This window comes from Lissotriton vulgaris, chromosome 3_1 (assembly GCF_964263255.1).
Source record: "Lissotriton vulgaris chromosome 3_1, aLisVul1.2, whole genome shotgun sequence".
In the NCBI taxonomy this organism is placed as follows: Eukaryota; Metazoa; Chordata; class Amphibia; order Caudata; family Salamandridae; genus Lissotriton; species Lissotriton vulgaris.
Window position 1 is genome coordinate 1,354,393,221 of NC_141689.1, and position 17,174 is coordinate 1,354,410,394.

General features: G+C 47.1%; 1 protein-coding gene across 1 annotated transcript in view; it reads left to right on the top strand.

The window, feature by feature from the left end:
- Positions 1–17,174, top strand: part of DNAH6 (dynein axonemal heavy chain 6) — a 2,460,712-nt gene that overhangs the window by 1,466,697 nt on the left and 976,841 nt on the right. The window contains exon 46 of the mRNA XM_086961829.1: positions 16,892–17,123. Coding sequence (XP_086817955.1) covers positions 16,892–17,123 — 232 coding nt within the window. The remainder of the gene's footprint in view (positions 1–16,891; positions 17,124–17,174) is intronic.

The following is a 17,174-nucleotide window of genomic DNA, read 5'->3' on the forward strand; positions in this document are numbered from 1 at the left end:
TCCAGCACAGCCACAGCACCAAAACAGCCATCCCTCACATTGTTGACGATGCTCTTACAATGGTTGACCAAAACAAATCTTGCCTACTAATCCTACTCAACCTCTCGTCTGCATTTGACACCCTCAAACATGACAATCTACTGAGCCTTCTGGAATGCAGGATGGGGCTCGCTGGCACTGTACTAAAATGGTTTGCCTCCTTTCTCAATAACAGACCGCAGAGAATCAAATCCAATCAAACTCTATCCAACTCCAGTCCCTGCACTCTAGGGGTGCCTCAAGGGTCCTCTCTCCCCCCATGCTTTTCAATCTATTCATGGAACTTCCTACCGTAGTCCTCAAAGCATCTAACATCCAATATCTCATGTTTGCGGATTACACCCAATTTTACATGAAAGTCTCTTCCGCTAAAGATATTAAGATAATCAGCGGAACCCTGCTCAAAACTCAAAGTGGTTAACCTCCAACCACCTCAAACTTAATGCCCTCAAAACGGAATTCTTACTTATATCACCGTCCAAGCAAACCCCCATTGTGAAGAAATATTTAAAAAACCTCTCAGCTCCCAACTGCACACCCCACATCATTGACTCGACAAACTCGCTTGGAATAGTACTGGATAAGAACTGAAACATGCAGGATCACAGGAGCAAATTTCCAACTGAGCATCCTTAGGAAACGTAAACCCTTCCTTCCCCATGAGGACTTCAAATCTGCGGTGCAATTGTTAGTCATCTCAAGGTTGGAATATGGTAGTACCACACTCTGCGGGCTCCCTAAATACAGATTAGCCCCGCAAATGAATGCGGCGGCTAGCCTTATCACCGGGTCCAAGAAATCCAACCACATTTCTCCTGACCTGAAATCTCTCAACTGGCTTCCGTTTGAGGCAAGGATTCAATAAAAAATAGCATGTATGACTCACAAAGCACTGTATTTCAATACCCCTTTGTACCTGGCAAATAAGCTCGAACTATCGGGCGGTGCTCATTCCTCAAGGAGCTCCAGCACCTTGCTTCTCAAGCCGAAGAAATATAAGAAAATTAAAACCTACAATTGTATTTTCTCAGGCATTGCCCTGAGAATCTGGAACTTCCTGCCTCCAGAAACTAGACTGATTCCCTCTTTGATCGTCTTCAAAAGAAAAGTGAAATCTTTACTGATGAACACCCTTCAACATGTAACAATGACTTTGGCCTACTTGGCAGTTGTATTACCCATTTTCTCCCTCTTCTATGTCTTTTTTTCTTCTGTTTTTTTCCTCACCAGCTGTCTTGGTTTTGTATTTTGCCTTATATCATTATATTGGTTGTTATTGCTTTATATCATTGCCTTTTGGGTTTCTCAACTCTAATGTAAAGCGCTCTAATACTCCTTTGGGTCATGTTCGTGCTATTTAAAACTTTAAAAAAAAGAATAATAAATATATAATAATGTTGACACATGGTGAAAAACATATACTGCATATGGCCACTTGTCAATGACATACAGGACTGTTCTTCAGGACTCACAGTAAGTGGGGGCCACGGTCCAAGGCAGCACCAACAGGTCACGTTGGTCAGCTCTGGGGCGTCTGGGTGCAGAGGTGCTTTTCACTGCCTGGTGCCCCATTCAAGTCAATGGGAAAACTACCTGTAAAGAAGCATTGGAAATGCAATAGGTCTCGCATTAGGAAAGTTTGAGCTATTGGTATTGTAAATGACACTTTTTTTATTTATGTGTTGGTTTTGAAAGTAGCAAAATTAATAGCTTTGTCAGTTACAATGTCAATATTTTTAACTTTTGCAAATGTGACACCTATAGCATTTGTAATGCAATGTGTGTTGTATTTACGTGACTTAGATGTATTGATATTACAAATAACAATGGCTTTTAATTTTGTAAATAATTAATACTTAAATAAAAGTTATTGTAATTTATAATGGCAATAGCTTAAACATTTGTAAATAACTTTTGTGAAGATTATGTTCAGTGTTTTATTGTGACGAAAATCCAAGAACATTGCATTTGCACCTACACACACACAGAGCCACACACATATAGATGTGGTGGTGGTGGATCTGGGGGATATGGTGGTGGTGGATGTGGTGGTGGTGATGGTGGATGCGGTGGTGATGGTGGTGGATGTGGGGGTGGATGTGGTGGTGGATGTGGTGGTGGTGGAGGTGGTGGATGTGGTGGTGGTGGATGTGGTGGTGGTGGATGTGGTGGTGGTGGATGTGGGGGATGTGGTGAAAGTGGTGGTGGATGTGGTGGTGGAAGTGATGGTGGTGGGTATGGTGGATGTGGTGGTGGTGGATGCGGTGGTGGATGAGGTGGTGGATGTGGTGGTGGATGTGGTGGTGGTGGTGGATGTGGTGGTGTTGGAGGATGTGGTGGTGGTGGTGTATGTGGTGGTGGTGGTGGATGTGGTGGTGGTAGATGCGGTGGAGGTGGTGGTGGTGGATGCGGTGGAAGTGGTGGATGCGGTAGAAGTGGTGGATGTGGATGCGGTGGTGGATGCAGTGGTGGTGGAAGTGGTGGTGGATGTGGTGGTGGTGGATGCGGTGGTGGTGGATGCGGTGGTGGTGGAAGTGGTGGTGGATGTGGTGGTGGTGGATGTGGTGGTGGTGGTGGATGTGGCGGTGGTGGATGTGGTGGTGGTGGATGTGGCGGTGGATGTCATGGTGGATGTGGAGGTGATGGTGGATGTGGTGGTGGATGTGGTGGTGGTGGTGGATGTGATGGTGGATGTGGTGGTGGATGTGGTGGTGGATGTGGTGGTGGATGCGGTGGATGTGGTGGTGGTGGATGCTGTGGATGTGGTGGATGCGGAGGTGGTGGTGGATGCGGTGGTGGTGGTAGTGGTGGATGGGGTGGTGGTTGTAGTGGATGTGGTGGTGGATGTAGTGGTGGTGGGTGTGGTGGTGGTGGTGGATGCGGTGGTGGTGGATGTGGTGGTGGTGGATGTCATGGTGGATGTGGAGGTGATGGTGGATGTGGTGGTGGTGATGGTGGATGTGGTGGTGATGGTGGTGGATGTGGGGGTGGATGTGGTGGTGGTGGAGGTGGTGGATGTGGTGGTGATGTGGTGGATGTGGTGGTGGTGGATGTGGTGAAAGTGGTGGTGGATGTGGTGGTGGAAGTGATGGTGGTGGGTATGGTGGATGTGGTGGTGGTGGATGCGGTGGTGGATGAGGTGGTGGATGTGGTGGTGGATGTGGTGGTGGTGGTGGATGTGGTGGTGTTGGAGGATGTGGTGGTGGTGGATGTGGTGGTGGTGGTGGATGTGGTGGTGGTGGATGCGGTGGAAGTGGTGGATGTGGTGGTGGTGGATGCGGTGGAAGTGGTGGATGCGGTGGAAGTGGTGGATGTGGATGCGGTGGTGGATGCGGTGGTGGATGTGGTGGTGGATGCGGTGGTGGTGGAAGTGGTGGTGGATGTGGTGGTTGTGGATGCGGTGGTGGTGGAAGTGGTGGTGGATGTGGTGGTGGTGGATGTGGTGGTGGTGGTGGATGTGGCGGTGGTGGATGTGGTGGTGGTGGATGTGGCGCTGGATGTCATGGTGAATGTGGAGGTGATGGTGGATGTGGTGGTGGATGTGGTGGTGGTGGTGGATGTGATGGTGGATGTGGTGGTGGATGTGGTGGTGGATGCGGTGGATGTGGTGGTGGTGGATGTGGTGGATGCGGAGGTGGTGGTGGATGCGGTGGTGGTGTTAGTGGAGGATGTGGTGGTGGATGTAGTGGTGGTGGGTGTGGTGGTGGATGCGGTGGTGGTGGATGTGGTGGTGGTGGATGTGATGGTGGATGTGGAGGTGATGGTGGATGTGGTGGTGGTGGTGATGGTGGATGTGGTGGTGGTGGTGGTGGATGTGATGGTGGATGTGGTGGTGATGGTGGATGTGGTGGCGGATGCGGTGGTGGTGGATGCGGTGGTGGATGCAGTGGTGGTGGATGCGGTGGATGTGGTGGGGGATGCGGTGGTGGTGGTGGATGTGGTGGATGTGGCGGTGGATGTCATGGTGGATGTGGAGGTGATGGTGGATGTGGTGGTGGATGTGGTGGTGGATGGGTTGGTGGTTGTGGTGGATGTGGTGGTGGATGTAGTGGTGGTGGGTGTGGTGGTGGTGGTGGTGGATGCGGTGGTGTTGGATGTGGTGGTGGTGGATGTGGCGGTGGATGTCATGGTGGATGTGGAGGTGATGGTGGATGTGGTGGTGGTGGTGGATGTGGTGGTGGATGTGGTGGTGGATGTGGTGGTGGATGCGGTGGTGGTGGATGCGGTGGATGTGGCGATGGTGGATGCGGTGGTGGTGGTGGTGGATGCAGTGGTGGTGGTGGTGGATGGGGTGGTGGTGGATGCGGTGGTGTTGGAAGTGGTGGTGGATGTGGTGGTGGTGGATGCGGTGGTGGTGGTGGTGGTGGTAGATGTGGCGGTGGTGGATGTGATGGTGGTGGATGTGGTGGTGGATGTGGCGGTGGATGTCATGGTGGATGTGGAGGTGATGGTGGATGTGGTGGTGGATGTGGTGGTGGTGGTGATGGTGGATGTGGTGGTGGATGCGGTGGATGTGGTGGATGCGGTGGTGGATGCGGTGGTGGTGGTAGTGGTGGATGGGGTGGTGGTTGTAGTGGATGTGGTGGTGGATGTAGTGGTAGTGGGTGTGGTGGTGGTGGTGGATGCGGTGGTGGTGGATGTGGTGGTGGTGGATGTGGTGGTGGTGGATGTCATGGTGGATGTGGAGGTGATGGTGGATGTGGTGGTGGTGGATGTGATGGTGGATGTGGTGGTGGATGCGGTGGTGGTGGTGGATGCGGTGGTGGTGGTGGATGGGGTGGTTGTGTATATTGTCTAGAAGCCTTGTATCAGCAGAGCTGGGCATTATTGAAATAACAGCAGTGGCACACAGGTGGGTAACATGCACGTGACCTGGTGAACCTGGAGGCGTGAGTGGTCAGCAAATCACCCTATCCGCAGTCACACCATCCGCGGTCAGCAGGTGCCCTACAAACCACAGCCTGCCAACTGCTTGCCAACTACTTGCCAACTCCATCACAAGCCACAAGCCACACAAGCCATTTGGCTGGATACATTCTTTAAAAACACTTCAACATACTGAAAGCCGCTGCCTAAGATACTTCCCAATTAAAAGGAACTTCCCTACAGCCCGACAAAGGTCAATCCTAAGCATTTCAACCATGAGATCAGGTAAGCCGCGTGGCGAAGATAAACCACCAGAAAAACCACAGGGGAAGACAAAAAAGGGTAAAGGGGATCCCCCGAGCACAACCAAAGAGGCAGAAGAAGGGTCATCTGCGGGCAGGGGTAAGAGCCCCAAAAAGTTAACTTTGAAAGAGCCACACATCAACTCAACAGAGTTTTCAGAACCCTTCCAAGACATGATAAAACTCGGATCGCAGAGCTTAGCCGCAGCCCCAAAGAGGTCCCTCCGGGACAGCATAGACTGCAAACAATCAGAAAATAAAAAGGGCCAACCTGACAATGATGCAATGCCCTCTCCTGCCCATAATGCCCAAGCCTCGCAACTCAAAGCAAGCAAACGAGCATTAATCACCGACTTTCTCAAAGTTTGTCAAAGACTCTCCACTGGGAATGGAGTGGAACTTTCACAACACAATGTTAGTTCTAATTCTAATAGTAATCAACATAACCCCCCCACGGAGCCCATGAACAAGAGCGCCAAATTAACATCATCACTAATCAATTCAAGGTGTCAAAGCGAGCCCTTTAATGTCCCCAAAACAAAAACAAGAAGGAGTCCTGGGGGCGGGGGATCGGGTCCTCCTGGGTCGGACGATTCGTCCAGCCCACAACAAGTCAAAGGCTTGGACCGACCCTCGGAGCAACCAACTCCCAAGGCTCAACAAGAATTTCACCCTCCAACGGTCTGTGCCCTAGTCCACCAGGCTCCAGACGCAAGTAACGACTCGGTCTTTTTGGAGCAAAGCCCATGGCTGGTCCAGAAAAAAATCTCTAAAACAACAGAGGAAGGCTCTACGCATAATCAAAATTGCACTCAAAAACCGAGTCCATCGTCACTGGTGCATTTCCCTAGTCTAACGAGTGGTCAATCCACACCGGAACTAGACAAAATGGATGAAAACTACAGCTTTCTCTTTGCAGGACCAGTAACTGAAGAAATCGAACAAAGTAAAACTCCGAAGTTACAAGAAGTAAATGCAACTGCAAACGACACAGTAGTTCTCAAATTAAGCACATGCCAGTTCTCAGTCTCTAAAGTTCTATGCCCTGGCAAGGAAGAAAGTCCTGGCAAGGAAGAGAGTATTTTAAAAAGGTCATCGCAAAGGAGCGATCACTGGCGTGAGCACCATACCCAAACAGATCTCCTCGAGCACCTCGACTCTCCAGCTATACTCAGTCAAACCCAGGGCGAAACTTCGGACAGCATTCTAATGGCCACCATATGGCCACAGCTATTAAAATCAATGGAAACCATAGGCGTAGCAATGTCATACCACGCAGACAAACTAGATACGCAAGTCGACCTGCTGAATATCCTGGCCTCCCATGTCCAGGGGATAGAATCAAATTTGCGGGACCTAAATAGCATGATAACGAAGGTGCAACTTAACAAGGACACCGCCTTTTACACCTGTCACTGCTCCCAAATAATAGACAAACTGGCTACAGTCCCCAGTTTGATGACACAAATACTGGGAGCCGTCACGGAATCATCAACGGAGACAAAGAAGACAACTACCAGCCAAGTAAACGACCATCAAGAAGCCAATGAGGGATTTGGCAGGTCAACCGACGTCCGTAGTGGCGAAGTGAGCCCCGAAACGCAAATAAAAACGCAATCTACCTCTTCAAACGACACCACTACGTCAGCGATCACGGACGAACAAACTCCAGTTGACATCCGAGAGGAAGCCCCGCAAACTCAGGCATCATCATCAAACGATCCTATCAGCAGCAAACACATTGAACAGGTACCCGTACTTACTAAGAGAGAAAGGAAGCGCCTGAGAAAAGCAAGAAAAACCAAATCACACACTCGAAGGGTGCTAATAACCCAGCGTCAAGAAACTAACACCGACTCCAACGATAAAGAAAAGAAAGAGCAGATAGAGGACGTCCCACCCCAAACCACAACAACGTTAGAGCGTGGGCCAATTCTAAAAGTTAACTCTCCAACTAAGGCAGCCATTACCTCGAATGGCCCAACAGAATGCACCAGTTCAACCCAGATTGCAAGGAAAGTGTACAGCATATTTAATTTCCCAGGAGGGAAAGTTGAACGCAAATTACTAAGCTCAGAGCCAACAAACAACACAGATACTGAACTACAACTTCAATCTAATTCTAGCCCTTTTTCCATGCAAGCACCACCAAACAATAGACAAGCAGACGCAGATAAACCCTTAAAGATTAAGGTAAAAAAGATAAGGGAACCGTTGAGTGGAGACTCACAAGCACCATCAGTTACAGTTCCCAATGGTCATGTGGAAACAAGCATCGTACACACATCTAACTCGGTCATACCCGATCCAGAAGCAGACCAAGCAGGAACAGTTCTCTCAAACACTGAAGAGAGAAGACGACTGAAAAACCAAAAGTGGCACACCCCAAGCAACAAACTCGAGCTAATCCCGCTATATAGCTCAAGAGGGTCTCATGACATCCTGAACAGAGGGTCCATTTTAAAACTTCTAGAAGAACTACCAGGCTTGAGACACTTAAAAACCAGTGACTTGGTGTCAATTGAGTTCAAACCAAACCCTTACCAAACAGGCCCCGACTCCACGATTACAACGTGGACCGAACATATCTTCACAGAATTAATCCTGACACACAGGGAAGAATTCGCGTTATGGGGCATTGAGCTAAAAAAGGTTGAGCCTGCACGATATCCCAGCCCGTTGCAGAAACAAAGCCCAAAACGAAGCCTTCTAAAAGGTGCCAAAGGCCCGGATCAAAAAAGCAACATCGAAAAAGAAGATTATCCATTCAGGCAAATTACTATTACACTCGCCCACCTGGAGGCAGACACACTTGATAGTCACCAACAAGCTCCCCGGGTACCAACTAAAAGAAAGGTAGAATGAACCAATGGAAGATTAACAACTGTAGGAAAAGAGCAGGACTGTAAGATCTGTTCGTGGAATGTCAATGGCCTAAATACAAAGTTGGAGGAAGACGACTTTATAGAGTTCATCACCCAATACAAAATACTTTTGTTTCAAGAAACATGGCAGACGAAAAATTCACCTCTTGTGGGATACAAAGAATTTTTTACCCCGGCTCACAAGGAGGCACGTCCAGGTAGGGCTAAGGGAGGCCTCTCAACATTCATATCTACCGACATCCTCTGGTCAGCCAGCCCCATCGAATTGGACTCCACATGGATGCAATGCATCAAAATTGAAATTTCGCCCATCATCGGCCTACTGATCGTAAATCTATACATACATCCCGGTGGAAAACATAAAGGGAAGAGGATAAAACAATTAACCTCCGCAATTAACACATTGAAATCCACCTACCCAAGTCATAACATGCTAATCACAGGAGATTTCAATATGAACTTAATGCAAGGCCAGGAGGGTACTCTTCCTACCCACATTGAACCTCGACAAGGTAACCAAAGTAGACAAAGCGCAATGGGAAGGAAATGTGCTGCAGAACTGGAAGACCTCCACTTGTACACACTAAACGGAAGGGGTCACCTTGACAGACCAGCCGCCCTAACGAGGGTCACTAGGAACTCAGGATCAACAATAGACTATACCTTGGCCGACCCCGATCTATTCCCCCATATCAAAGTCTTCCATATTCTGGAACGGGGTGAAAGCGACCATTACCCTCAGACTTTCACAGTATCAATCCTATTAAATAAATCCGAGCAAGCGCAGCCTTTAACGTTGAACACTCAACTTTTTAACCTGCAAAGATTAAATTGGAAAGAAGACAACCTTCCCAACTTAATGGAGACATGCCACTTACTGCTCTCACCACCAGCCTTATCCAAAGATATAGTAAAGACCTGGGAGTCCTTCGTAGTGAACATAAACAAAAAATACCAAACCAACCACAGAGGACACAAAACAACAAGAAAAGGAGGAGGGAAATGGTACACTCCAAAACTGCGCTTATTAAAAAAGCAACTAAACTCATATCTCAGGGCTCAACGTAAAAAGGACCCCCAACTATCACAGCAAACTCTGAAAAAAATTGAATTCTTAAAAAAAGAGCTAAAACGTGAGACCAAATTGGCCAAGCAAGAGTATAAGGAAAAATTACAATGCATTATACTCCATGCTAGTAAACTACGAAACTCCAAAGATTTCTGGGCAAAAATAAATTTTATGCTCAACGGCAAACACCGACAGTTCAATTCGGAGTTGACCGATCAGATTTGGGGCACTCACATTAATTTACTTTACAACTTCACGTTTGATACATCTACAGACAACACATTCACAACAGTCTGCGAGCCCTGCCCAACACCAAGCCTGAGATCAATGGTAGAAGCAAAGTCTCCTCAATCCAAAGACACCTGCAGGCAACCGCCGCAGGACTTAACTGGAGAAATTGATCAGATCACACCAACGCAGGTTTCAAAGACCATAAAACATTTGAGACCAGACGGGGCCCCCGGACCAAACGGCCTTCCCAACGCCCTATTCAGGCAAGACCCAATGTTTTGGGCAATCCAACTATCCCCTTTGTTCTGTCACAGCTTAAGGACCGGGAATATTCCTGATTCATGGAGGGGCAGCATTCTACACCCCATATTCAAATCAGGGTCCCGATCAGATCCTAATAATTATAGGCTAATAGCACTAATAGACGTGGAGGCCAAGATCTACGCATCAAACCTATTGGTAGAACTGGAGTCTTGGGTCAACAGCAAAGGGCTAATCCCACTGACACAAACAGGCTTTAGGGCCGGAATGGGTACTCTAACAAATGTATCCGCGCTAACCCTTCTCGCTAAAAAGGCTATCAATAACTCCTCCACGCTATACACTTGTTTTTTGGACCTAAAAGCGGCCTTCGATAAAGTGCCTAGATCAAAACTTTGGGCCAAAATGAAAGCCTGGGGTGCGCCACCAAAGCTATTGGGAGCAATCATAGAACTATACTCACACACCTGGGTACAAATAAAAAAAGGAGATGGACGATGCTTAACAAAGAAATATCAAACTTCTAATGGACTAAAGCAAGGCTGCGTGTTGGCTCCCAGCCTTTTCAACATCTATACCGCAGACCTAGAAAGTGACCTACGCACAATTCAGGGGGACCCACCGAAATTGGGACAAACACCTATTGTGAGTCTACAATACGCAGACGACATTGTGCTCCTCTCACAAACGCCGCTTGGCTTACAACGCTTGATTTCCAAACTCGCGTTATACATCTCCAAAGCACAACTAACAATAAACCTCAAAAAATCGAACATCCTATGCTTCTCCAGTTCCCGAAAGAAACAACTTAAATATGTCTGGAGGCTAAATTCTTCTATATTAACACAGGTTGATAAATACAAATACTTGGGCATCATACTTGATTACCAACTAAAGTACAAACATCATTTAGAACAGGGGAAATCAAAAGCCAAACAACTGCATTTCGCTTTTAAAACCATACAAAAACATTTAAGTGGAAGCTCAACCGGCCACATGTTAAAGATCGTAGCTGCTAAATTCTTGCCATCTCTCACATATGGCTCGGAACTGATGGCATCTAGGGACTCTACAGCGCTGAATCTTGCTCAATCCAAACTGTTTAAACACCTTTTTTCGATCCCGCGACACATTTCACAGGCCCAAATACGTCTGGAATATGGATTAACAAACCAGACCCCGGCAAGACAAGGAGCATTGGCCAAATATTACTGGCGTATGAGGGACGCCGAAGACAACTCACTTGCCCACCTCTGTTGGCTAGAGTTCGAAAAACAGGCTGGGTTCTCGAATTCAACACATAAGTCCCTTAGGCAAGCGCTTCAGTCTCTAAAGCTGGAAGAAGCCTGGCTTTCACCCGTGTCTTATAACATTTTTAAACAGATCACTAACAAAGCTATCAAACAAGCATCGCTGATAATGGACAAAGGCGCAGTGGCTGGCAAAAGCCACGCCTGGATTGTGTTACCAACATATAATCATCTGAAACATCAGCCATACTTGCAAGATTGTTTTAGGGATCACTACAAGAGGAAATTAAGTCTTCTGAGGCTGGGTTGGTTCTCGAGCAAAGACCTCACCCCCAAATGGCTGCGTACCTGGCCAACTTCAAACTGTCGCCTTTGTGGCAAGGGCGTAGAGTCATTATTGCATTTATTATGCATATGCCCGGCACTCCAAAATCCAAGGAAGACGCTCTTGTTACCACTCCTAAGAGAAGCACAAGTAAGAACCTGCAGGGCGGCTGTAATAAAATGCCTTAGCGGGTCTTGGATACAACTTTCCTGCAAAACTATAAAATTCTTGGCCCACGCTGCCCAAGAGCTGGAAAACAAGGAAACAATTAAAGACGACCCGTGCCAACTGGCCCCCCCAAGGCTGGGCCCAGACTCTCCCTCAATCTCTTAATGGATACCCTTCATTCCACTCTTCCGGCATAAAAAAAAAAAAAAAAAAAAAAAAAAACTTCACTCTGAGTTAACAACGCGTTACTTCCATCAAGTTACACTTAACCCCCAAGCACTGTACCCCGTTTAGAATATCCATTTGCTGACTGGCAGCTGCAATGAGACATTTATCCCCGTGCCCAGTTCCATCTGTGCTTCTCAACTTTACACAGTAACTGCACATTCGAGCAACTTGCTACTGCTTTGCGTTACTTTAATGTATTATCTTTTCATGTGATTTATGTTGTTTTTATGCTGTTTCAAAGATGTAAAGTTTTATCCCATGGTGGTAAGACCCACCCTTTTATGATTTTCACAAATCAAATAAAGTATTACTTACTGGAGGCGTGAGTGGTAGGACATTGTTACACCCCTACAGTGTGCGTCTGTGTGGTGTGTCCTGGTGCGTGTCTGTCCGTTTTCACGTCCATTTATTCTGGGAAGGTCTGTGTGTCTCTGTCAGTCTTTGTTAGAAAATGGTTGAAGGGACATCTGTTGTAGAAGTGTTTGTGTGTTTGCGATTTTTTCCGTGTGAATGCGTGCCTGCGGGTGTTTATCATCATCTGTGGGAGTCTCTTTGCAAAACAACATGTATGTTCGTGTGTATGTGTGCTCGCACGTGCCTGCGTTAATGTGAATGTGCGTGCTATTGTGTGTAGTGTGTGTGTCTACATGCGTGCGAGTGTGTTTCTCTGTATGTGTCTGTGCGCGCGCGTTTGCACCATTGTGTGCGTGTCCATGGGCGTGTGTGTGTTGAGCTAAAAAACGGTTTCCAGTCTCAATTTATTTAAAAATGGCCGAGATTCGACTGGCTGCAGTGAACCCCGAGGCGTTCACATTTAAAGCACACTTTAGCAAAGCATTCGAAGGCCAGTTCACTTTGCGAAAAGGCAGCGTGTTATGTAATTTTACCACCCCCTATTTATAAATCCCCGATACCTGCCAGAGCAAACACACAAACCGGACCTCGCATCATGTGTGTGTCTTGTGTAATTGTACACATGACAATTCACAGTGATCAATATCGACAGATTTGGAAAAACACTGCATTTTTGTTCTTGAAAAAGAAAACTAAAAAAAACTTTCTAATTCAGCATAAAGCTTTGAAACACCGCGGAGCCGAGGTATTCATGGCTCGCGCGCAAAAAATATTCCAACTGGAACCTTTCAAAAAAAGACCGGGCCGAGATGAAAAGCGCATTGTCCTGAGTTGTAATGTTGCAGCTTTGCTTTGTTTTTTACTATAAATCGCAGGTAACGGCTTGCTGTGCACACGGTACACACTAGAGCAAGTGTTCCCCTGGAGTGTAAAATAAATATGTGTACACTCTTCGCAAATATCCGTCCCGTTTGTCCAAATAAAGCCCGCTGTTCGGGTGTATTTTGGGAAAAGGCCTTTTCCTGGACACAGTCTGCAGACGTCTCCCAACAATAGCCCCTTTGTTTTAAAAGAAGACGATGACAGACGCGGGGCTCCCGGACACTTGAGGGCATTGCTGTTGGGAGGGGGGAGGAGAAATGCGACACGGCGGGCAGGGGAGGGGGCGGAGTGGGGAGAGGGTGTGAAGCAGCAGGGGCCTTTGAAGTGAAGCTAAGCTTCACTTCAAAGGTGTGGGAGGAGTGCGGCTGAGGGAACAGACGGCGATTTGATGATATGCACGTGCATTTTAGGTCAATGCGCTTGCCCATTGACCTAAAAGCCACGGGCACAGCACCAAATCGCCCAGTTAGGTAAAGTCTGTTTAAGACGCTATAGTCTCGCTCTGCTCAATGCGCTTGCGCATTGAGAGGCGAGACCTAAAAAGATGCTGCAAGTAGGAACTGGAGGACCAGTCCGGTTGAACCTAAAGAGGGGCTCATGTCTAGAGGATCTCTGTCTCCACGGACACCTTTGGGTCACCTGTACTCGGGCTGTGGGGCTCATGTGCAGTGTTGCTTTGTCCGTCGGGGTCGCTTTTTGGGATGTACTTGTGCTTGTCGGTCTCCTGCAAAAGAGATTGTAGGCGGGAACTAGGGGACCAGTCTGGCTAAACCCAAAGGGGTGCTTGGCTCTTAAGAGTCTCAGGACTCCGTAGACCACGTCGGTTAACTTGGACTTGGGCTGTGGGGCTCTGGTGCAGAGGTGCTTTGAGTTGTTGGGTCGCAACTGACAGAGGTTTTTACTTCGGGGTTGACGTAAAGATGGGGGAAAATCAGGCCAGCTTGAGCCACTCTTGGTGCTGGACTCTGCGGGGATGCCGTCCCCTGTCGGCTGGTTGGCCCTTGTAATGTTGGTGTCTGGATCAGCTCACCAAGTCTTGGCTGCCGCAGGGGATCCTGTTCCCTGGATATTGGTGCCGGAGGGCTCTTGGAGGGTCTAGCATCTTGTTACTCACTGGAGAGATGTGGCTGACCTCTTGGAGCATATTAACACCTCTTCCTGGTCTGTTGCTGCATCAAAGAGCCCAGAGGACAGCAGTTCGGTAAATCGGACCTTGCATTTTGGTACCTGCAGGATGCAGGGAAGTAGCTCCACTACTCCATGGGAGATGTTGCCTGTTTTTCGAAGAGCTGGCAGTCCTCCCAGGCTTTTGGTGGTCACACTGCAACAGGACGACTCGATGAAAATGTCAAGAACAGCAGACAGTTTGGGAGGGTTTGCACCAAGTCAGTTGCAAGTCCATAGGTTTTTGCTTGTTCTGACTCTTCTTTGTCCTTCTTCTTCTTCTTGAGTCAGTCGATTCTTCTTCTCTGGTGCCAGGGACTCCCCTAAATAATAGATTATGGAGCATTAAGGGGAGTGAAGGGTAGTAGACAGTGGGATGCTTACCCTTGGGGTCACTATGCCCCTTGTATTACCACTTCCTGTGAGGAGTGGGCATAACCCTTTCCCCAGAGTTTCTAGTTCCACCAAAAACAATATAGTGGAACCTTTCATTGTGGAGCACATTAGTTAGTCCACCTTAGGGATGTGACTAGCCTGTGTGTGCAAAACGTCTACTGCATAGTTGATTTCCCATATGTCCAGGTGCCAAATGGGCCTCAGGGGTGTCATTCTCCAGGAATGGAGGAAGCCAGGCTTGCATATCAAAGACAGTAATGGGATTGAAACCTCTGGCCTTGATATGCAGATCCACTAGACACCTGCTTGGAGGAGGTGATAACACCTGCCATAGCAGGCATTTTTCCTGACCTCCTGATAGTGCAGGCTCTCACCCCAGGGGGTCAGAAACTCATCTGTGGTGGTAGGCTGGATAGGCCTTGTCTGCCAGCACACTTGAGGACTTGTAGGTCTCATGGTGCACCTCTGAGGTGCCCTCTGGGTGCATGTCATAATAAATGCAATTCTGGAATCAGTATGGATTTATTAGGACAGGTTGTTTGATACCTAACACCATGGGTTTCAGTGAAGCCCTTATATAGCTGTGTAACTCATAGAGACCAATGCCCAGTACATACCTTAACATGGCTTTCCTGTTCAGTTGCAATCTCTAGTAATCTTGACTAGACATCAAAGGAGCATATCTGCTGCTACAGATATGTCCTCACATAAGATAAAATGCACTTTGCCCTACGATTGTAAAGCCTGCTGTAGGAGTGACTTCCATATATCATATGTAGGGAATTGGGCATGGCACACAGGAGTGTGTGCCATGTTGTGTTTTAACCATGGTTTGCACCATGTCACACAGCCCGTATTGGTAGTCTTCATTCAATTTGTATGGGGGTCTCCTAGGGTGACATAAATCATGCCGCCATAGCCCTTAGGGACCCTCTGTGGTACCCCTGCCCTAGGTACCAGGGGGTGCCGTTTACAAGGGACTGATATGGGTGCTACACGTGTGCAAATTGCATCATAATTGTATCTGTTTACTTAGTTCAGGGAAAGAGCATTCTAACTGGGGCTTGGTGAGCAGGCTTCCAATGCACTTCCAGTTGAAAACATCGGTATTGATGAGCATAAAGTGGGGTGACCATGACAAAAAGGGGCACTTTCCTACAGTATTGCTTGGATATTTAATCTAAGCTAAGGTATCTGCAGCTAGAAGTCTCTATCATTTGAACAAGTTACTTACCTTCTTTAATGCTTTATCTGGTAGAGACTCTATCTAGCCACAGATTCCTTAACAACCCACCCATCCTCCCTGCTCTGCGAACGGATTCTAGGGCCAGGGCTGGGCTTTTTCAGGGGTTTAGTTTTTACACACCAGTGATCAGTGTTTTTTGTGGCTCTGCGCTCCTGGTGTGGAAAGTTGTGAAAAGAAACTGATGCTAGTACACTGGGGTGGCACCTATATAGATACCACGCAGGTCACTTCCGGTGCAGATGACGCCACGAGGAGCTGAAAAACACCACCTACCAGCACGCAGAGGGACTGCTCACTAAAACAATTCTGAATCCTGTCTGATGCCTGGGGATAATTCTGAGGTAAGAAATATAGCTAGTTAGAGTCTCTATCAGGTAAGGTGTCACCAAAGGTAAGTAACTTGTTCATTATTGTACCTGGTAATTAACTATTAGCAAAAGCTAAAATTTATATGAGGAATAGTTTGCATATTTTTCAGCATTTAAAGGTGTGAAGTTAGCACTATTTGTGGTGCTTGCTGACAGTGGTATTACCTCCTTTCTTGATGATGTAATACCTCTTACTTAGAATATAAAATGCAAAATGTTTTTTGTGAATCCATCATCATATTCTAGATAAGAGTTGGATAGAATGGTTTGCACGAGTGCCTTTTAAGCAATTCTCTTCTACTCCAAGAAGCACCTTAAATGTGTGAACGGTATCCATTGAGCTTCACTAACCAACCAGGACAGATGTATCTGTAGTACAGTTAACCTCCGAGGGAGGTGCCTAAATAATAAAGGATGTTTCTTCTTACTGCTATCACTGGGACTTGCTATGTAAACCGCGAATGAATGAAGATTGAGTGGAACCACAGGCTTTCGAACTGTGACTATAGGACTGTCCATTGGTCCACCAGAATGGTCCAAGCTAACCTAAAACATGCACACAAGCCTCAACTACTACAAGTATGACAACTGAACTGCCTCCTTAAAGCACAGCTTAAAAAGAACATGCCCCCACCTCTTCCAGGGCCTATGAGCATGTGAGTTTCTATGTGTTGTGTGCTTTTATTTGCGATAAAGTTGAATAGCGATTGATAAATTATGTACCTGCATTAACACATTAGTTAATTAATTTGTATTACTTTTTACCTCAAGTTGAATTATGTTTACTATAGTTTTTCAAATGCCAATAAAGAACAATAATACCAAAACCCTTTTTATCCTTTCTAAATTTTACACAGAATTGCGCGTATGATTCGACAAGAAAGAGGAAATGCGCTCCTAGTAGGAGTAGGAGGAACAGGCAAACAGTCCCTAACTCGACTTGCTGCTCACATGTGTGGCTATAAATGCTTCCAAATAGAACTAAGTCGTGGCTATAATTATGATAGCTTCCATGAAGATCTAAGGAAACTGTACAAGATGGCTGGAGTTGAAGACAAAGACATGGTCTTCCTCTTCACGGACACACAGGTATGCATGCTTCAAATTAATGAACTTGAACTCTCACAGTGTGCAAAAATT